General features: G+C 52.8%; 2 protein-coding genes across 2 annotated transcripts; both read left to right on the forward strand.

Annotated features, from left to right (window-relative positions):
• The first annotated feature begins 7,021 nt into the window (after positions 1–7,021).
• Positions 7,022–9,908, forward strand: LOC112881699 (tonoplast dicarboxylate transporter-like). The gene is made up of 6 exons (XM_025946516.1): positions 7,022–7,690; positions 7,798–8,287; positions 8,394–8,437; positions 8,524–8,619; positions 8,722–9,232; positions 9,333–9,908. Exons 1-6 carry the CDS (start codon positions 7,265–7,267, stop codon positions 9,374–9,376), a joined length of 1,611 nt encoding a protein of 536 aa, XP_025802301.1. The 5' UTR covers positions 7,022–7,264; the 3' UTR covers positions 9,377–9,908.
• A 7,345-nt stretch (positions 9,909–17,253) lies between these two features.
• Positions 17,254–19,923, forward strand: LOC112882429 (tonoplast dicarboxylate transporter-like). Its single transcript, XM_025947494.1, has 6 exons — positions 17,254–17,770; positions 17,871–18,366; positions 18,616–18,659; positions 18,778–18,873; positions 18,976–19,486; positions 19,589–19,923. Exons 1-6 carry the CDS (start codon positions 17,333–17,335, stop codon positions 19,612–19,614), a joined length of 1,611 nt encoding a protein of 536 aa, XP_025803279.1. The 5' UTR covers positions 17,254–17,332; the 3' UTR covers positions 19,615–19,923.
• Positions 19,924–22,369: the final 2,446 nt, after the last annotated feature.

Raw genomic sequence — 22,369 nt, forward strand, 5'->3', positions numbered from 1 at the left:
TTAGGCACTTTCACACTCACAGGTTCGTATAAATAACAGTCCACAATAGAAACATGTTTAATTACAGTCCATAACAGTTCAAGTCAGATTACAAAAATTCAAGATGAGCCTGGGAACAACTTCATCCTCAAACATCTAATAGCTATGACATGCTCGGCTTTCGTATCATCCGACATTCCCGAAGTATCTTGTGTGAGGAGCCTAGAGTAAGTTTCCATCATCTGAGTTTCCTTTTCGATCAATTTTGCAGCTTTCTCTTCCTTGGCTCTTTCTAGATCAATTTTTGATACCTCCATCTTGTCATTATTTAACTTTTCTTGCATTTCAAGAAGCTTCAACCGATTTGCATGGACACCATTTTGAACCTTCTCAAATCTATCAAGCTCATCAACATTTATAGCACTCTCTTTTGATTTGCCCTTGTTTGCAGCTACAACCTTTTTAGCCTTCTTCTGTCCCATCGGCCTAGGGAGATCAAAATCTTCAACTCCACCTCCCTCTACAATATTAGCCGTCTCCGTATCCTTAACAGGACTGTTGTAACAAATCCATTTGGCCTGATTACGAACCATGTTCCACACATTCATTAAAACAAAATGTGATCCCTGACTATCTTCCACATACATCTTGTGTGCTTTCTCTAACCACATGTCTTCAGAATAACCACTAGTATAGATCCTCCTAACCTTCACATAGCAATCATTGAACATATTTGCCCACTTGTTTATCTTGTGCCACCTCTCCTTAACCTATTTTTTTATCCTATGTCTATTCTTTGGCGCAGTTAGGTTGTATTCTTCTGCCACATCTGACCACTACTGTTCACCCTTTTTGTTGTTTCCCTTGATTGAGTCAATGGAGTGTTTTAGCCAAGCACTCATCTACAAAGAGAGTGCCATTCAGAATTGTAGACAAAACATGTACTGTTGATTTAAAACACTAGATTGCATGCTTACCACTTTCTCATCTTCTTCTTGCTTCCAAATTAGATGTGACACGGTCCTAACTCCATCCCCATCTTCATCATCACCCTCTTCGCCCTCAATGTCAATAAGGCTGCTATGTGTATGTCCAACATGTCCAACAAAATGAGGATTTTCGGGTACGTTTTGTGGCTAATCCATCATGTAACTCATGAATCCTTCGGAGCTGCAAAAGTATACAACTACTGAAATAAAAACCCAATCTTGACTGAACATAGGTGAGTATGGACTGAACATAGATGCGTATGGACTGAACATAGGTCAGCATATTAGTATTTCAAAATGTAATGCTGCTATCTGTCACTAAACAGTATGAATTGATTGTGAACATCAGAGTACTACTGCTATCAAATATATAGAACATCTGCACTCCATCACTACCAAGAATGTGACAAAGGACTCAACAATATAGCTTAATCGGATACACCTGCTCTCTATTACCTGAGTTGTACATTGCTATACATTGGTAATCAAGGACTAAACATCAGAGGGACATTCGCAATCAATCCTCTCCAGCAGAGGGACATTGACAATCAAGTAGAACTCAACATAGCTTCAGAGGATACCTTTGAAGCAGATCACCGAAGGAGGTTGAACCGGGTGCAAAGCCGCCTATTGAAGTAGGACCGAAGGTCGTAGCTGCAGTGGACGACCCATGGAAGCTGTCGGTGCTGGAGCAGAACCGTGCGCCGGGTGATGGGGTGCCGGCCGAAGATGAGTACTGGCCGACGGATGGGGCGCTGGCGGCCATTTGAGCGGCGGCCGAAGGGGATCCACCGAATGGGGCGGCCGCAGTGGATAGGGCTGCCGCGGGTGACGGGGCATCCACCCGCCGAGGAGGGCGACCGGCGGCGGACGAGGCAGCCGCTGTGGAAGGGACGGCCGCAGTGGATGGGGGCACCCACCCGTGACCGGCGGCAGCGGAGCTTGGGCGGCGCAACCCGGTGCCTGCCGCGGCACCTCTCCTCCGATGCATCTGGGCGGCGTCTCCGGCGAGCACTGGATCTCGGCGACGGCAGGCTCGGCGGCGTCTCCGGCGAGCACTGGATCTCCGGCGAGGAAGACGCGCGCTCCTCCACGAGCCTCCGCGCGCCGCCGCGAGCGAGCTGAGCCGCCGTATCCGCGCGCCACAGCTCCATCGGTGCGCTAGGGCCGTCCGCCCTCCTCTTCGCCGCGCCGCAAGGGCTCCCCGTTCGCCCCGACACCTGGAGGAAGAAGGGCGCGCGCGGGATTTGGAGCGCGAGGAAGAAGGGCGCGCGCGGGATTTGGGGCCGGATCGAGCGGAAACTCCCGCCTTCCGCACGGGATCAGGAAGAGCCGGGCAACGGTGTACAGCGTAGAGTCTTTCCTCCATCTCTTGCCTCGACGCGCGAGCCAGAGCACGTCTCTCCGTCAAGAGCTCGGTGCCAGGAATTTTTGCAAAAGAGACCTTGAAGACGGCTGTAGAGACACCTAAATCAACGGGCTGTACATGCCCTTAGAGCAAGAATAATAGTTTAGCCCGCTGCTGACTACAAGAGTTTGCTATGTCATCTAAAGTTAATATTGTAGTCAACAAATATAATAGATTGGCTATTATGTTGGCTAAAAGAGTGTTGCGTAATTAATATTAGACCCACTTGCATACTCTCATTCTCTCACCTCAGTCTGGGAATTTGTGCTATAGCCAGTTATGAGCTGGCTACTATCCTACAGCCACCCCTTCTCTCTCTTCTCTCTTCTCTCCTCCACCTCAGCATAAATATAATAAAATAAGGCTTATAGCCAGCTGACTAGGCCTTATTGTACCTGCTCTTAGTGTCATATTCAGTTAGGGCCTGTTTAGATCAGGGCGCAAAAAGGCAAAAAAGTTTTTTCAAAAGAATCTTGTCAATTTGAAGTACTAAATGAAGTCTATTTACAAAACTTTTTGCACAGATGGATTGTAAATCGCGAGACGAATCTAATGATGCTAATTAATCCATGATTAAGCAATAATTAGCGGATGGTTACTGTAGCATCACTGTTGCAAACATGGATTAAGTAGGCTCATTAGATTCGTCTCGCGATTTACAACCCATCCATGTAAAAAGTTTTGTAAATAGATTTCATTTAGTACTTCAAATTAGCAAGATTCCTTTAGCATCTTTACGTTTAAGGTTTTTTTGCGGTTTTTCGTCGGGAACTGAACAGGCGCTTAGTACCTCTGCAGTTCTAATCAACTTTTGTCTTCTTTCCTTGGACCAGTTAGGGCATGTACAATGTAGAGCCCCTTGAACGGTTTTCCACGCGTAAGAGACACTCAAGAGACTGCGCAGTACAATGGAGGGTCTCTATATGTTGTCTCTTAATAAATGCTTCAAGTGTAGGTGAAATAAATCTTATTGGATCAATTGTGCATGATAGTTTAGTAGACACATGTATATTGTTTGTAAACTCATAATAGATAAAAGAATTTTCATAGTTTTAATTCATAATAATAATTAATATAAATAATTGAAAATCCATAATATAATATTTTTCAACTCATAATAATTAATCGGATACAATTTAGAGGAAACAAAATCCATAATATAATGATTTTCAACTTAAATGGTGGAGGGGATCTGCGCGCTAGCGGTGGAGGGCCGCGCGCTGCCTGAAGATGAGGACGGGCCGGACGGGGTGCAGGCCTGGGCAATGGACGGCGCGGCGCCCTGTCGGGCGGACGGGGAGCCGGCCTGTGCGGCGGACAGCGCGGCTGCATGGCTGACGGACGGCGCGCCGCCTTGGGTGGCGGCCGAGGCAGCCGCGGTGGACGGGGCGGCCGCAGGCGAAGGCACCACGGCGGGGGAAGGCGGGATCCACGGGCGGCTCGCCATGGCCACGGTCGGCCGGCGGAAGCTGGTGGCTCCGGCAGCGCCCGTCCTCCGCTGCATCGACGCACTGCTTCGAGCGTGAAATGGAAAAAGAACCCGCGCGTAGGGAGGGATTTGGAGGGAATCTTGCCGCTGTTCGCACCGGATCGGGAGGAGACGACCTCGGGCGTACAGTCCGAGCCTCCGTCGTCTCTTCGCCATCGGTCGACGAGCCCGAGACCGGCTCTTCGTGGAGAGCCCGTTGGAAGGAAAATTTGCAAATACCACCCTAGAGACGGCTCAAGAGACGGCGCATTTATGTGCGTTGTACATGCCCTTAGCACCTCTGCTTTCTTCATTTAACTCTCCCTCAAAGAGCTCTCTGTTTGGTTTCTGAGCCAGACTGAATCTTATTATCTTGTGTTTCGTTCTTACTGAATATACAGGAACATCACTAGAGCTATTAAAAGCACAGAAGTTGAAGCAACTCCTATGGGCCTATGGCCAGTAAGTGTCCTGAAAATCTTTTGATGTTTAAGACTCCTTTGTCTGGCAGTGGCAGCATCATTTTGATAGGCATTTTGATCTCGAACTCATTTCTTTTCTATCTGAATGATAACGTGTCCTTTATACAGACATATTTTTCGATGATCTTGAGGAGCTCTTTGTTTCTATCAGAAAACCTCTCGGAAATCTTTAAGACAAGCTTTAGTATTGCAAGCCAGTAGCAGCCTTAGTTGCATTTTCTTTTTTCATAATCTGTGAGATATTAATTCTTTTTCCTATTCAGTAATATATAGTAGGAACTTCACCGTGTCGCGGCATATTACGGGCCAACGCGGGTTGCCGCAAAGCCCGCACAATGTTGCGGCGGCACGCGGGCAGCCGCATTGACCCGCATCGAAGCATGCGGCTCGCGCGGATGCGGGGCGGGCAGCCGCAACCCGCCCCGCTTGCAAGCATACCTGGTTCCCGAAAAAAAGACAACGAGCTCGCTCCATTCCAACGCCGTCTCTTCCGTCTCGTGCTCCCTCTCGACGCCCCTCTGCTCCTCGCGATACTTTGCTCCGCGCGACCGCTGCCTGCTCGGAGCTCGACCCCGATGGCCAAGATCCACCGGCCACTGCCTCCCATGGAAGCTAGAATGGACGACGCAGGCGGAGGCGGAGCTCGGCCGCCGTGGAGCACGGCGCGGAGGCGGAGCTCTAGCCGGGGCGAAGCACGGGGTGGAGGCATAGGTCGGGTTGGGGCTGAGCATGGCGCGGAGCTCTGGCCGGGGCGGAGGCGGACCTCGGGCCGGGGCGGAGCACGACGCGGAGGCGGAGCGCGGTCCAGGCGGATCTCAGCGCGGAGGCGGAGCAGCGGCGTCGCAGGGGCGGAGCTCGGGCCGGGGCGTGCTCGGCGCAGATGCTGGCGGGAGCTAGCGCGGCTTGGGGACGGAGCTCCGGCGGGAGCGCTCGCGGCGCGGGGGCGGAGTGCAGGCGGCGCGTGGAGGGCAAGGCCGGGCGGCGCGAGGGAGGGAGGCCAGCGGCGCATGGGGAGAGGAGCCATGACCGTGGAAACCGGGAAGAGATGGAGAGGGAGAAGAGGATTGGGTGACTGACAAGCGGGCCTCACATAACTGTGGTTAATGGAGAGTTCATGAAACCATTCCATCATTCTAACTATTCAATCCCTAAAATTAGAAATGGAATCTTACGTACTTACTTCACTCCCCAACTAAACGCTACCTAAGTCGCGGACCTTTCCGCGCTGAATACCGTGTCATTGACTGCGGAAGCTGCAGTAAACTAGAAAGGGAAGGAGATATTTCGAGCCACTAGGTCTACGTGGCATTCGCGGCTCACATGTTAGGGCGGCGGTCGAAGCTGCTGATGGGCGCGGATGGAACGTAGTGTGACCGTGTGACACCGGATGGAACGTTCTCACCGATCTTTCCCTTAGAAATCCCAAATCCGAACCTCCCACGGCAGACGGCTGGACAGACAGAATGCCCTGCACCTGCCCAGCGCCGCCGCAACGTGACGTGGCGAGGCAGCTGGTGCCCCAGCGTCCAGCGACGGCGACCCCCCGACTCCCTGATTCTACATGTGTGGCGCGAAGGCGGGACAGCAAGCGAGCAGCGACAAGGAGGCGTCCCGCCGTCGGGAGCACGAAGCATCGCCCCGGCCGCGGCTGGAGGCGTCCCGTCCAGTCCGAAGAGCGACACGTCGGACGGCGGCTCGATTTGACGTCACGCAGTAGGCAAGCAATGCGACGGTGTGGTGGCTGGCTCGAACCAGCCACTGAGTCAGTGTCACGACCAGGTCAGGCCTGTAGTAACGTGTACGAGCTGTCGATACGGATCGTTTGATACTTCCAACAAGTCAGTGCCCGTGAGCCGTCACGCAACACGGTTCTCGGCGCCGCCTGACATGTGCAACAAGAATACCTGAGCCACACAACTGGGCAAAACACGCTCGCAAAGCAACATGAGACTGCCTGCTACGACCAGGAAACATGGGCACGACACGAGGAGCTCGCCCCGTCAAGGGCATGGCCCATGCAGCAGCTGGGCCTTGCCACATCGCCTCGCCTCGGGTCCGGCCGCGCACATGGACGGACCACGCCAAGTCCAAATCGCGCTCCACACGCCCCCACCGCCGCGCGGCGGCTGCATCTCGGGGAGGCGCCGCCTGCTGCGTCCGGGCGGCCGTCGCTGCGGCGCATTCATCACGGACCGAGCCACCATCCTGCCGCCGCTCGCCTGATCGCCCTCGGCCCCTCGCCGCTCTCGTCGGAGATTTGAAAAGTCCGTGTCGGGGCCCGGGTAATGTCGATCGACCAGTCCGGATAAGGCCGGACTCTTGTCGTCGTGACGCAGGCCGCGCGGGGGCAGGTCGCCCCGTGCACCAACCGCAGCCACCTCTTCGGCCCGCCAAGGGCTGCGCGAGCGAGGCGACCCCGCCGGAGCGCGGAGGCGAGAGGCCGCCGGACACGTCGGCGTCGGCGGCGGGACTTATCCGCTTTCAGGCCGGGGGGCCGTGCTTATCTGGACGCCAAGTGGCAGCGGCTAGGCCTGGTCCTGACGACAATTCGAAGCCAGGAACGTGAAAAAAAAATTCCGCTCACGGATCATGCAAATGGAGCCTGGCCCGGATGGATATCGTCCGGCATGGCTGCACTACACGTCGACGTGACGCGCCACGGTTGAACGTTCCACTCAGACCCTTGGACCTTCCAGTCGTTTTTTAGAAACTTCTTTTTCTGGCTGTTTTGCTTACGTGCAAATGGCGGCACACAACCCCGTAATACTTTTCGATTTTGTAACAGTCCTGCGTTCCCGGCTTCCCGCGCCTATAAAAAGCGGCCAGGCCTTTTCGTACTCCTACGCTTCAAGAAGCGATCGAACGTGACGGCTGCAAAGCAGAGCAGGGACGGCACGGTATTCTTCTTGCGATTTTTTTCTTCCCCCCTTCCTCCGCCATGGATCCGCGGCGCGCCTGCTGGGAGAGCTCGTCGGAGGACGTCACGCGGCCGCTGCTGCCCGTGCACGAGGACCGGCTCGCGGGGCGGTCCTGCTGCTCCGTGCTCGCGAACAGGTACCTGGCCGTCGCGTCGGGGCCGGCGGCGTGCGCGCTCATCTGCGCCCTGGGGGACCTCGGCGGCCACCCCGCGGCGCGCAACATGCTCGGCGTCCTGGCCTGGGTGTTCCTGTGGTGGATCACGGACGCCGTGCCGCTCGCCGTCGCGTCCATGGCGCCGCTGTTCCTCTTCCCGGCGTTCGGCATCTCCTCCTCCGACGCCGTCGCCAAGGCCTACATGGACGACGTCATCTCCCTCGTCCTAGGCAGCTTCATCCTCGCGCTCGCCATCGAGCACTACAGCATCCACCGCCGCCTCGCCCTAAACGTACGCGCGCGCAGGACCAAACGTTTCGAACTAGGAATTTCTCCAAAAACCATGGAGGAAAAGAAAACAGCAGCAACTAACATCGTGTAGCTCGTTCCGACCCGCAGATCACGTCGCTGTTCTGCGGCGACCCGGTGAAGCCGCACCTGCTGCTGCTCGGCATCTGCGGCACGACCGTGTTCATCAGCATGTGGATCCACAACACGCCGTGCACCGTGATGATGATCCAGGTGGCGACGGGGATCCTGCAGCGGTTCCCGCGCGACCAGCTGGAGGGCGGCGCCGACGCCCGGGAGCTCCAGCGCTTCTCCAAGGCGCTGGTGCTCGGCATCACGTACGCGTCCACCATCGGCGGGATGGCGACGCTGACGGGCACGGGCGCCAACATCATTCTGGTGGGGATGTGGTCCACCTACTTCCCGGAGCAGCGCCCCATCACCTTCAGCTCATGGATGTCCTTCGGGCTCCCCATGGCGCTCATCCTGTTCGTGGCGCTCTGGGCCACGCTCTGCCTCATGTACTGCACCAAGAACACGGGGAGGGTGCTATCCGCTTACCTCGACAGGAGCCACCTCAGGAGGGAGCTCAGCTTGATGGGTACGTTTTGGCTTGAATTGTTTCTGACAGTTACTGAAGCACAAGTCTGGTGCTGACGATTTTCTTTTAGATTTTCTAATGGGATCCCCATGTTGATATGTGACAGGTCCGATGGCATTTGCAGAGAAGATGGTTTTGGCCGTCTTTGGGGTAAGTCGCGTTTGTGTTTTGGTTTCTGTGCGAATTGAGGTTTTAGACAGCATGAATCTCAAATCATCTATGGCCAATTCTTGCAGGCTCTCATTGTCCTATGGATGACCAGGAGCCTGACGGACGACATCCCAGGGTGGGCGGTCCTCTTCGACGGCAAAGTTGGGGATGGGACAGTCACGGTGAGTGCACAAAAAAAAAATTCCAAATCTTCCTGACCATTTTCTAGTGTCAATTTTGCCGTCTGAGCTCACACGACAGCAACTTGCAACAATTTTACCTAGATCCTGATGACGACGCTGCTGTTCATCATCCCGAGCGGCAAGAGCGACGGCGAGAAGCTCATGGACTGGGGCAAGTGCCGGAAGCTGCAGTGGCACATCATCCTGCTCCTCGGCGCGGGTTTCGCCATCGCCGACGGGTTCAAGTCGAGCGGCCTGACCGACATCCTCTCCTCGGGACTGGGCTTCCTGAAGGGCGCGCCGGCACTGGCCATCGCGCCTGCGGTCTGCCTCTTCAGCGGCCTCATCACCGAGTTCACCTCCGACGACGCGACCGCCACGCTGGTGCTGCCGCTGCTGGCCGAGCTGGGCAAGTCCATCGGCGTGCACCCGCTGCTGCTCATGGTCCCCGGCACCGTCGGCTCGCAGCTGTCGTACCTGCTGCCCACCGCGACGCCGGGGAACGTCGTCGGGTTCGGCACCGGGTACATCACCATCAAGGACATGGTGCTCACCGGAATCCCGATGAAACTCGCCGGCATCGCAGCTCTCACGATACTGCTGCCAACGTTAGGTAATTATAAAAACTGGTGGCACCTGCATTGCTCCATCATGGGCTCGGACGGTACAAACATTGTGTTGTGTACTTACTCTTTTCATTTGTGATGATGCAGGTTCTCTGGTTTTTGGCATGGATTCAGGAGCTGTAGCCTTGTAGGAACGTGAACAGCATACAGTTGTCACAGCTAGGCCTATTTTGGAACGCAGGTCTTTTCTCCAAATCCTGCGGGAGTCGGTCTGATTCCTACAAAATTCCTGCAAAATTCAATTCATGTGTTCATTTTGGAACATTTCAGTCCGGAGGCCATAGGTTGTCTACTTGTCCATAGTCTGTACAAGTAGGACGTTCGGTCTGTACAGTATGCCAGTGCCGGTGCCTCATGAAGAGTATGGGGATGTATTCTTTGCTTCAGCTCCGACTTAGAAAGTTAGAGGAGACATGTGTACGCATATGGTTTCATATGTGCAGATGACATTTTTAGCTTATCTCTTCTGTAATTTGAAGCTGCTACAACCTTTGATCTTTCTACCGGTTGCTCCCTCTATAATATTAGCAAGACGGGGCGCAGCCTGCAGGACAATCCAAGCCTTGCCTTTTTCAATTGGAACTTTTCCGTCATTCCGTGTCAGCTTGCCCGTTCCAGAAATGGCATGAAGATTATCCTGAATAACAGTCAGCAGTAGAGTAATCTTATCCACTTCCCATGAAAGAGCTTACTGCCATACAGAGAATATCGTTGCGGTGGCATTGCTGGTCTAGCGAGTGGAATGAGCAAATTCGTTCGGTTCGCAAAAATGTTAGCGGTAATCAGTCAGGACCAAGAAATCTTCGCAGACGGCCCAAAACTTTCGGCCCAACAATGCGCTCTGACTTTTTTGTCTCTTCCTCTACTCCACAACAACACCGACTTTTTTTCAAAAAAGAGATTTAAAAAAACTAAAATTCGAAAAAGGGGTGCCAGTTGGGAAAATTTAGAGAAATGGGTGCCTCCCGCCCGCTGAACGGGCGGGACGCTTTGGGCTCGGGACATCCCGCCCGCGGGATGTCCCCCGAGGGCCTCTTCGCAAACAATTTCTTCGCGAAGAGGTCCCTGGGAGGGCATCCCGCCCAACCAAAGGGCAGGATGTTGTGCTGAGGGGCATCCCGCCCATTGGTAGGGCGGGAGGTCACCCCACAGGCTATATAAGCCGCAACCTGCCCCAAAAATGCCATTTTATCCAGCAAAAATTAGAAAAAAGAGAAAGAGAGGAGAGGAAGAGAGAAGAGGAAGCGGCGAAGCCCTGTCCACACGTCGATTTTGAGATATATTCTCATTCTAGCCATATAAGTACTTGAAAATAACTATAATTTAGGAAATATTTCTTAGAATAGTTATGTTTTGAATAGTTTTAGTATAATTTATAATCTGAATAGTTTAGAATCTGTAAAATATAATCTGAGAGTCGCTGAAATTTAGGATCGTCGTTCGTTCTGTATTAATATGTAGTATAACTAGTTTATTAATGATTGACAGATATGTCTTCCGAGAAGGGTATTTTCAGTATATATTACGGAGAAGGAAATGTGATTTATAGGCCGAATGGGGTAGATTTAAGTGAATTCAACTGTGCGGTCAGAGGAATTACCAGACCGCACGAGAGGACATTTGAATCCCTATGCAACTGGTTAATGAGGGGATTAAGGATTAATCAGGAGACACACACTGTGAGTGTTCAATGCGTCATAGATCGTACCACTCACGCTTTGATCTGGGAGCTTATGCCACTTGCTAGCAACGAGAACTGGTTAACTTATCTGCAAAATGCAAGTCATTGGCAGTGGCCACTTGTACTCCTTGTCAGTGTGCACCAAAACCCTTTGATAAACATTGAAGCTGCTCCGGGGGATGAAAATATTGATGAAGAAGTTGAGGAGGCAAACATTGAGGCAGGTGGCACCGCAGCACCTCAATGCGTGGCTGATGAGGGGGAGAACATACCCTTTATTGTTGAACAGCTGCAAGACGAAGAACGTGAATTGGATGAAGCAATGAATGCCGATTCGTCTGATGATGACGATGATGTGCCTCAAGATTGAGTAAGCAGCGACTTCAGTCATCTTGTCTTAGATGACGGATGTAGCTGGCCTTCGGATTGCAGGGAGAATGAAATTATTCAGGGTACAAGGTACCACTCAATTGAAGAGGTGAAGGAAGCTGTTAAGTGCTGGTCTCTCTCTCTTATGCGAGAGTTTAAGACAGTCAAGTGCAAATCTCGTAAGTACGATGTGCTATGTGTGAAGGATGGCTGTCCATGGCGGGTGCATGCCTACAAGGGTAAATGGAAAGATTATTGGGAATGCTCCATTGTCACTCAGCACACTTGTCATTTGCCTGGGGTGCAGAAGAGCCATCGCAACCTCACGTCGCAATACATCGCAAATGAGATGTACGGTACGATAGTAGAGAACTTGTCATATGAACCAAAGTCTATTATCAGGTACATTCAGGAAAAGTACAAGTATACCATCTCATACAGTAAGGCGTGGAGTGCAAAACAAAAGGTGTTGGAGATGAGGTTTGGTACGTTCGAGGCTGCATATGATAATGTTCCTCGAATGCTGGCCGTCCTATGTCAGAGAAATCATGAAAGCTACTATGACCTAAAAACTCTAGACAGAGGAGAAGGTCCGCCCCACACATTGCAGCGGGTCTTTTTCAGCTTGGGTCCATGCATTAACGCGTTCCATCACTGCCGGCCTATCCTGTGCATCGACGGGACCTTTCCAACAGGAAAGTATAGATTGCAAATGCTGACAGCTATTGGAGTGGATGGAAACAATCAATTGCTGCCTGTTGCTTTTGCTTTTGTTGAGAGTGGAAACACAGAAAGTTGGTACTGGTTTCTGAAACGGGTTAAGCTTGCAGTCGTTCGGGATAGGGAAGATGTCTGACTGAGGTGGTGCATGAGGCATATCGGTGCAAACTTTTTCAGGCAATTCAAGAACAAGCACCTTATGGATATGTTCAAGAGGCTATGCAAGGAAACGAATCAGCAAAAATTTAACAAGCAGTGGCAGAAACTTGATGAACTGACCGGGAAGAAAAGAGCCGAGGACGCATCAAAAAACATAACTGCACACGATGAAGTAGAGGCTTTGTGCCCTTTGCCAACAGATACTGCACGTACTCGCAGAAGGTCTGGGTCAGCGGTGAAAAAATTTTCTGAATGGATTGAGAATGAACCTAAGGAGAAGTGGGCGTTACTTTATGATACCGATGGTGCAAGGTACGGTATAATGACCACCAACTTCGCCGAAGTTTACAATTAGGTGCTGCAAGGTGTTCGTGGGCTTCCACTGGTTGCAATTGTTGAATTCATTGTCCGCGGGTGTACTGATTACTTTCGGGAGCGGTTCACTAAAAATCAGGTATTCATGCGAGATCCAGACAGAAATTTTGGATTCAAGGTAACAGAATATATGACTAAGAAGGCAGAAAGCGCCCGGCTACACCATGTACGGCATTGTGGAACACAGGAGCTCAAGTTTGAGGTATCTCCTAAAGACAGGGCGCGACATGGCATGAGACGTCAAACTCCTGTAAAGGAGTGCATTCTCAAGTTTGATGGAACTTGTTGTTGCTCATGCATGAGTCCCAAGTTGCTGCACTTACCTTGTTCTCATGTAATGGCTGCTTGTGCGGATATTGGACATCCTGTCGATATATATGTTTCACATTACTTCACAAAGGAGACAATTGCTAGCACCTGGCAGTATGAGATCTGTGGGTTCCGTTTGGTTGGATCGTTCACTGAGACAGCGAATCCTGTTATATATATTTCAGACCCAAGATCATCACGGGTTAAGAGAGGGCGCTGTCAGTCACGGCGTATTCTTAATGATATGGATGAGTCAGAGCTCCGTCCGAGGATACAACGCTGCAGTGCATGTAATCAGATAGGACACACGTATAAACGTTGTCCAACCAATGATGCTGGCCCCAGTTGTGCTGAAGCTGGCTCTACAGGTGATGCTACAGATGGAAGACCTCCGGTTGCATCAAGAAGTGGGAGACGTCGCCGATCGAGTGCTAGTACATCATCAGAGATCATTTAGTTGTAATTTTATTTAAACGTTGTTTGCTCATATGTAATATTTGCTGCGTTGAGATTCTATCAGATCTGGATACGTATTTGTAATATTTGCCGCATTGACTGAAGACACAATATTTGGATTCATGTATTTGTAATATTTGTAATGTTCATTATCATATTATTTTATTTTTAATGGCTTCATGTATTGTACTATTGTAATATTTAGATTCTACGTTGCAAACGTTATCGTTTAACTATCTTCGTACGACTTTTAGATACCGTAATCTTCTTCGTAAAATTGAATTAAAATTTTATATGCATACATAAGAGTATGGCAAATAAATCTTATATTTGAAAAAACTCTGAATTTCAAATAGTTTCTGAAACAAAAAATCTAAGAAAAAATATAACAAAAATGGACCAGGAGCATCCCGCCCAGTGGCCGGGCGGGAGGCCACCCGCCTACTGGCCGGACGGGAGGCCTGCTTCAGGGACCTCTTCGCGAATAAAAAATGTTTTCTTATTCGCGAAGAGGTCTCTGGAAATTTTTTTTGAGCCTCCCGCCCTATGGTTGGGCGGGAGGCTCCTTTCCGCCCGTTCAGCGGGCGGGAGGCACCCATTTCTCTAAATTTCTCCAACTGGCACCCCTTTTTCGATTTTTTTTTTAATCCTCTTTTTAGAAAAACTTCCAACAACACCGTCGGCACGGCCCAAATAGTGCAGTTGCCCAGAAGATACAAATTGCACGGCACGATTGCCGGCGTTCCTCAGTACGCCCCGCCTAAGCGCGCGGCGGCGCTTCGCCGCGGCCCGCGCGGCGCGTGGCGGCGAACCGAAGGACACACGGCGGCCGCGAGCAGCTGCCGTGCGCGCCACCGCAGGTCGCAGAAGATTCCTAGACCTCGTAGCCAACCTGCCCACCGTCTCGGCGTCTCGCTGTCACGGTGGAGCCCTGGGGGCAGGCTGCATCGGGAGCCCCTCTCGCCGCCTGAATGATTGTACACCGTCCGACGTCGACGGCAACGAACCAGGACGTCCCGTCGTTGCGCGCCGCCACGTAGGCCGGCAGCCCTCGGCGCCCACCGTCCACCAGATTGTTTAACGTTACTTACTGTAGATGCATTTTGTGCTGTCCTGTTGTTCGAGGCCCTCAGGCCTCGTAGCGCTCACCAGACGATTCCTTTTTCAACGGGAACTTCGCCATGTCAGCTTGCCGATTCCGGAAACGGCATGAGGCTAAGAAGCTCATCCTACATAACAGTCAGCAGCAGAGTTATCTTTTATCCATTCCCCAAGTCAACATACAAAGGTGACTGGCATATAGGGTGGAATGAGCTGGATGCAAGCATGGGTCGTCCACGAATTCACAAAATTGATCATCTTTTGCGGGTTTCACAGAAAACTGTAAAAAAACACAAACTATTCACAGGCTCGTGGACGGACCCGCTTGCATGGAATCCAGGAGCGAGAAACCTTCACCAAAAGGCCAAAAAAAATTAAGCCCAGCGCACCGGCCTCTCTGTTTTTTTTTTCTTTTTTGCATACGCAACAGACTTGACTCCGCCAGCGCCTAGCCCGACCCAAATCTTTCGGTTCTTCAGAAAATCGAAGGGTAAAAACGCCAGCCACGCACGCCCGTGGCGGGCGCCCGCGCTTCGCCGCGGCCGGCGTGGGGCCGCGTGGCGGCCAACCGGTGATCATCCACGGCGACCCCGCGAGCAGCTGCCGTGCGCGGCACACGTCGCAGCAGATTGTTTCGACTCCTAGCGGCCGCCAACTTGCTCGCCCGTCTTCGCTGTCGCGGTGGAGACCGGGGCTGGCCGCATCGATGGCCTCCCCTCCCGTCGCCTGGAATGATTGCACCGGCCGACGTCGACGGCAACCAACCGGGACGCACGCCCCGTCGCGTCGAGCTGTCACGTGCGTCGCCCTCGGCGCGCAACGTCCACCAGATTGTTTTGTGTTTCTCGCTGTGCAGACATTCGTGCGGGGCTGCCCTAGGGTCCTACCCTACCATGCAACGCATCTTCGGGTTTCAGCGGAGAGAGAAGAAAGGGGTCAGTCCACCTGTCGTGTGTAGCTTGCACGAAATTCCGGCAGAAGAATCTACGAGCGCACGAGTTGCGACGCATGGAACGTTCGTGTCGATGTTTTGATTCCTGCGGAGACCAGAGCGCCCCGCGGCAGAAGGCCTGCGCCCGCGGCCGCTACGTGACAGGCCCCCCGCGGCCGCCCCGTGGAACGCGGACGTGCCTGCTCCTCAGCCTAAGCTTGTGGGCTTGTGGCGAGAGACAAGAGTTCCACATCTAAACCCTAGCTTCCTCTCTACCTAACCTTTCTCTCTCTTTCCGCCGCCGCCTGCCCACCGCGCCGCGCTGCCGCCGCCTCCGCGCGGCCGCCCGCCGCCGCCGCCCCGCACGCTGCCGCTTGCCTCGTGCCGCCGCGCGCCCAGCTTGCCGGAGAAGAAGCGCCCTGTTCAACATTTCAATTTTAGTGTTTTCAGCATTTCGTGCTTTCAATTTTAACATTTCGTCTTTACGGTTTTAATATTTTGAAAGTCAAATGCTGAACCTGTTTAAAGAAAATGTTGAGTTAATCCCATCAAAATGTTAAACTTGTTTGCAGCAGTTTAATTTATCTGCACAAGATAATTCGATCAAAATAAATTTTAAAGATGGATAAATTATTTATCTTCCACGAGATGCATAGGGAGCCCCGTGAGGCGGGGCCTCGTGGGTCGACTCAGCAACTTGTTGCGGTGTGGGATGCATCTGCCGTGCGTGGATTGCCAGCTTAATAGGCTAGTAACGTCTTGCATTGGGGCAATCATACGAGTATACGACCACGACACTGCCGATACGGATCAGACTTGGCATTTGATATTTCCGCTTCAGCACGCGTGAGCCATTACGCAACGCACGCGTGCACAAATAGGAAGTATTACCATCTCAAGTGCACACATAGGCGTCCCAAAGAGATGATCGAAGAGACCCAGGACTGCGCGAGGCTTCCTGCCAACGACCGAGGATCGTAGCGTCCAGGAACACGGCAGGACGGTTTCGTTTCGACCAAACAAAGGTGCAGCGACGAGGTCGTTGCCACACCGGTCGGTCAGAGAAAAGGGCTTTGCGTTGAGGCCGGGAGCAGTTCGGACTTCGTAGATTCACCTGTTCGCCTCGGGTCAGGCCGGAGGCGCGGCGTCATGGACCGCGTCAAAACGCCGGCTGCATCTCCCAAGGGGAGGAGGCACCGCGGCCGAGGCGCCCCACCAGCCGCCGTCGCTGCGCCGCATCGGCGAGCCTCAACTACCAAAGCAAACCGACCTTCTCCGCCGGTCGCCCGACCGCCCGCCGGAGCCGGATCCAGATTGGTATTGGCCGCGAGGCGTCCGGCGGGCCGGTGCGGCCGCCGTTCGCCGTCCCAGGCGGGCCCTTCAAACCTCAACGTCCAGAATATCTGGCGTGCGTGGAGATACCGGCAGGATGCGGGGAAAAGTCCAGGGAATGTCGACATGACAGCTTCCCGGTGGTGGCCAGGCGGCAGCTCTTCGGCCCGTCAGGGGCTGAGGACGCAGGCGCGCGAGCGAGCGGGGCGGAGGCGAGTGGCCGCCGGACACGTCGGCGTCGACGGCAGGAGTCTTATCCGGTTCTCATGTGGGGCCGCGCTTATCTGGACGCCAAATCGGCGCCACGGTGCTATAGTCAGGTTGGTGGCAGCGTGGGAGCCAGAGGAAAACTGCTGCTACCAGTACCAGCTTTTGAATAAGCCTCCCCCAGCTAAGCATTATCTGACGTGGCACGTCGTGGAGCACGTTCTTCCTAGACCATCTCTCTCACTCAACGACTCGAATCATTGTTCTTTTTCTAAAAAAATTTGTAGCCAATTGGCCTACGTGTAAATGGCCGGATGAGCTCACAGCCGTAACACGTTTTCTGTTTTCTTTGTGTTCCCCAGCCTATAAAACCAGACAAACTTTCCGGGCGCCACACCTCAAGCACAGGCTCGATTTTGTCTGCTGCATTCCTTGGACGGTTGGACCATGGATCCGCGGCGCGCCTGCTGGGAGAGCTCGTCGGAGGACGTCACGAGGGCGCTGCTGCCGGTGCACGAGGACAGGCCGACGAGGGGCCGGTCCTGCTCGGGGCTCAGGGCGGTGCTCGCCAGCAAGTACCTGGCCGCCGCGTCGGGGCCGGCGGCGTGCGCGCTGATCTGCGCGCTGGTGGACCTCGGCGGCCACCCCGCGGCGCGAAACATGCTCGGCGTCCTCGCCTGGGTGTTCCTGTGGTGGATCACGGACGCCGTGCCGCTCGCCGTCGCGTCCATGGCGCCGCTGTTCCTCTTCCCCGCGTTCGGCATCTCCTCCTCCGATGCCGTCGCCAAGGCCTACATGGACGACGTCATCTCCCTCGTCCTCGGCAGCTTCATCCTCGCGCTCGCCATCGAGCACTACAGCATCCACCGCCGCCTCGCCCTCAACGTACGCCGCCTTCGCCGATTATCACCATGCCTGCAACTCTCTCTGCATCCAGACCAACAAAAAAAAAAGAAACTAACTCTGTTTCGTTCCGACAAAGCAGATCACGGCGCTGTTCTGCGGGGACCCGGTGAAGCCGCACCTGCTGCTGCTGGGCATCTGCGGCACGACCATGTTCATCAGCATGTGGATCCACAACACGCCGTGCACCGTCATGATGATGCCGGTGGCGACGGGGATCCTGCAGCGGCTCCCGCGCGACGAGCTGGAGGGTGGCTCCGGCTCGGATGTCCGCGAGGTCCAGCGGTTCTCCAAGGCGGTGGTGCTCGGCGTCGTGTACGCGTCGGCGATCGGCGGGATGGCCACGCTGACCGGCACGGGCGTGAACATCATCCTGGTGGGGATGTGGTCGACCTACTTCCCCGAGCAGCACCCCATCACCTTCAGCTCATGGATGTCCTTCGGGCTGCCCATCTCACTGGTCCTGTTCGTGGCGCTCTGGGCCGCGCTCTGCCTCATGTACTGCTCCAAGAACACCGGGAGGGCGCTCTCCGCCTACCTCGACAGGAGCCACCTCAGAAGGGAGCTCAGCTTGCTGGGTAGGTGTTGGTGTTGGCTTCCTCAATGGCTAGCATGTTCATTAACGATCTGGTCAATGCCCAATGGTCAGCGCTCCTAATAGTACTCCGTATTTGCCAGCCAATTTTCCAGTGAAGGCTAGAATATTCTGAAATTAGACACGTTTTACTTTTGAGTATTTCGTTGACAGTTACAGAAGCATTATTGTACTACTGATGATTGCCTTCAGATTTTCTGACGGGGTCTGCATGTTGATTGATTTATGACAGGTCCGATGGCATTTGCAGAGAAGATGGTTTTGGCGGTGTTTGGGGTAAGCCGTGTTTAACGTTTCTGTCCCCATTCTGTTGTGGCCAATTTCTTTCTGAACCTGTAAATCTAATATTGGTTTCTGCAAGAGAACTCAAAGGATCAATGGTTGATTCTTGCAGGGTCTCATTGTTCTATGGATGACCAGGAGTCTGACGGACGGCATCCCTGGGTGGGCAGTCTTATTCGACGGCAAAGTTGGGGATGGAACGGTAACTGTAAGTAGCACAAAAGACCCACTCCTTTTGATTTTTTTTTCAGAAGCAGTTTGCAGGGTGAGCTCACCAGGCAGCAACTGGCAAAACAATGCATGTGAGCAGATCATGATGGCTACACTGCTGTTCATCATCCCGAGCGGCAAGAACGACGGCGAGAAGCTCATGGACTGGGGCAAGTGCCGGAAGCTGCAGTGGAACATCATCCTGCTCCTCGGCGCGGGCTTCGCCATCGCCGACGGGTTCAAGGCGAGCGGCCTGACCGACATCCTCTCCCAGGGCCTCGGCTTCCTGCGCGGCGCGCCGGCGCTGGCCATCGCGCCCGTGGCCTGCCTCTTCAGCGGCCTCATCACCGAGTTCACATCGGACGACGCCACCACCACGCTGGTGCTGCCGCTGCTGGCCGAGCTGGGCAAGTCCATCGGCGTGCACCCGCTGCTGCTCATGGTCCCCGGCGCGATCGGCGCGCAGCTGTCGTTCCTGCTGCCCACCGGGTCGCCCGGGAACGTCGTCGGCTTCGGCACCGGGTACATCACCATCAAGGACATGGTGGTCACCGGGATGCCGCTGAAAGTCGTCGGCGTCGCGGCTCTGACGATCCTTCTGCCAACACTGGGTAATCATCGGAACTCTCGCGCATTGCACGATGATGGTTTCAGACGGTATAACATCAGATTATGTATGAACTCACTCCTTCGTGTCTCTTGGTGTGGTGCAGGTTCTCTGGTTTTTGGCATGGCTTAGAAGCTGTAGGAATTTGCACAGGATGCAATCAGATGTTTTGGAACGTTTTCAGGACGAGGACAGTCGGTCTTAGTAGCCTCCCCAAGCTGTACAGTGCATCAGTGCCGTTACGGCATGCGTTGCCCCATGAAGACGGGCTCGTATTCGTTGTTCATTGTCCACGAGTTAGGACAGATATTTATCTTTTCAAAAGAAAAGAGTTAGGATAGATGTTTGCAGTGAATGCATCAATGCACCTATGGGATTTGTATCACGTAGAACCCTTTTGTCCTTTGATCCTGGGAAGATTGCATTTTGTTTTTGAAACCATGTGGAGAATAACTGGGACCCCATGTCACAAAGGAATGATAGAGGTGATGCCTCCCGAACCTAACGATTGCCATCTAATCTCTAAATCAAAAGAATAAATAAATTAAAGGATCGTTGGGAAATCGCAGGATGATCCGAGGATACCTTTTTCAATTGGAACCTTTATTTCCCGTTAAAAAATTGGAACCTTTCCGTGTCAGCCTACCGATGCCAGAAATGGCATGGAGCTTATCCGATCAGACTAATCTTATCCGATCCGTACGTCAAAACATAGTAGCTGACTGAGATTGGAGTGTGATGTGTGGATAGAGCAGGCGCGTACTCGGTAAACAGGATTTCTCTCTCAAAAAAAGGTAAACAGGATGAAGGGACCCGAAGAGAAAGGCCCAGGTAGGCGGCTCGGTGCTCTCCGGAGGAAGTCCAACCCATCAACCGTTTGACAGTAGCCATTAGGCCCATCCAGCCTGTGCAAGATTTTGTAGCATAATATTGGGCCTCTGGGCCGTTTCCACTCTTGCAGTTTCCCGTTCCGTATTGCTGGGGAATGTGTGCGTGTGCTCTGCTGGAGTACCGTGCTGCCGTCTACCCTACAGTCTCCTGGACCGGACGCTGCATGGGACTGATTGACTTTTCCTGTACCGAACAGCACGGAAGGGAACCGGCCCGCACGGTAGTAGTCCCGGCTCCCCGCCCCACCGCCGGCCGCGCGGGCGGCGCGGCGCGGCGCGGAGCTCTCCGTTCCGGGCGTCGTCCCTGCACAGCCCGGCGGTGTTCCCGGCCGGCGGCCGAGAGCTAGCTAGCCCGCGTGCGTGAAGGATGGCCATCCGCTGCCGTCGCCAGCACTGGCACGCTGTGCGTGGCTTCGGTACGGTTCAGGCAGGCCAGCCAGCCGCACCTGATAAAGCGAAACCGACCGGTCCGTGCTGGATCGCTCGTCTCGTGAAGCGCACGCATACGTGCGTGCCGCGGTGGCCCTGTGGAGTCTCGAACCTCCACGCTCTTTTGCACGAGATTTTGAGTCTAGAGTCCCCAGGGAATAACTCCAAGAATTCTTGGTAGTTATTCTTCTTCTTACGGCCGGGCTCGCAGTACGTACGCGGCACATACATGTCACACCCGGTTTAGTAAAGGTAACCGAATGCATCCCATATGTGCGCCAGGATCAAATTCCGCACATACAGTAGACGTCACAAGCGAATATCCGAACATTGCATTAACGAGTAAGAGTATAATAGTACTTTATTACATGACCGACAGTCTTAACCTTAATCGAATAGATAAACGTCGATAAATAGCAGCGGACTTCAACTTCACAGGCAGTTGACTGGAAGACACACGCCTAGAAATCTCCAATATCTTCGGAAAACTCCGGAAAGTTGTCTTGTTCTGAGCAGCATTGGTTTTAATAAAGCAAGCGTGAGTACACTTATGGTTGGTACTCAGCAAGTGGAGTAAATTATATGACATGCAAGGCCAATTCAAGGATAAGCTGACATGGTTTGACTGCGATAAGCATTTTAGTTGGTCAAATTTTATTTAGCAAGCATTAACTAGGTTTAAGTTTATACCAACCCTTATAAAAAAAACTGATTAAATAAACAACATCAACCATAAAGAACAACAGCTTAAATCATCTTCAAGTTCAATTATCATGTGAGGGTCCAAGCCGCTCTTAACCGTGAGCACGGCTGATATATCAGTTTTCACTCTGCAGAGGTTGTACACTTTACCCACAGCTCGTGTTTCCCTTTATGCCCGGGTTTGCAAGGCCCTTAAACACTTCCGAGGTGAGTGGCAGGGATTCACTACGAGGCCTTTACAAAGATTCCCTAACTCATGATAATCCGCTAAGGTTTCAAGTCAAAGCGGTCATAACCCTCCCTATTGAGGAAAATACCTTAGCCAAGGTTCACATAGCTATGTGCCTCAAAGGACCGAGCTATACCCCGTCAATGCAACCCCTCTTGCCCTTTCGGTAAGATCATCACAAGCTAAGGTTTCTAATTAATTAGCCAAGACCAGAGCCATATAGTACTGTGGTTGTACTGTTTTCCTGGGTGGTTCTCCATGTTCCAATTCATTCAATAAGCTTGTTTGATTGCCATAACAATATTCCAAAGGACATGAGAGATATAGGAAGCAACATGATTTCCAAACATCCAAAAACTATCATTAAGCAACTAGCGTAGCTATAACATAAATAAAACAACCCAGGTTTAAACAAGGAAGTTCAATAAAATCTAGTCATATCCTTAATTGGGTTCCATCATATTCTAGACACATGCATGCATAAAAGTAAAGGTGTAATTGTGACATTAATAGGACTGAAAGCATGATCAAGGGCCACTTGCCTTCGTTAGCAAACTGCTGCTGCTCAGGAAATTCTTCAAAGTCTTGTCCCTACGGATCCTCGAACTGCGCACCGTCTAACGTCGCACACGAGCAC

This window comes from Panicum hallii, chromosome 2 (genome assembly GCF_002211085.1).
Source record: "Panicum hallii strain FIL2 chromosome 2, PHallii_v3.1, whole genome shotgun sequence".
Taxonomy (NCBI): domain Eukaryota; kingdom Viridiplantae; phylum Streptophyta; class Magnoliopsida; order Poales; family Poaceae; genus Panicum; species Panicum hallii.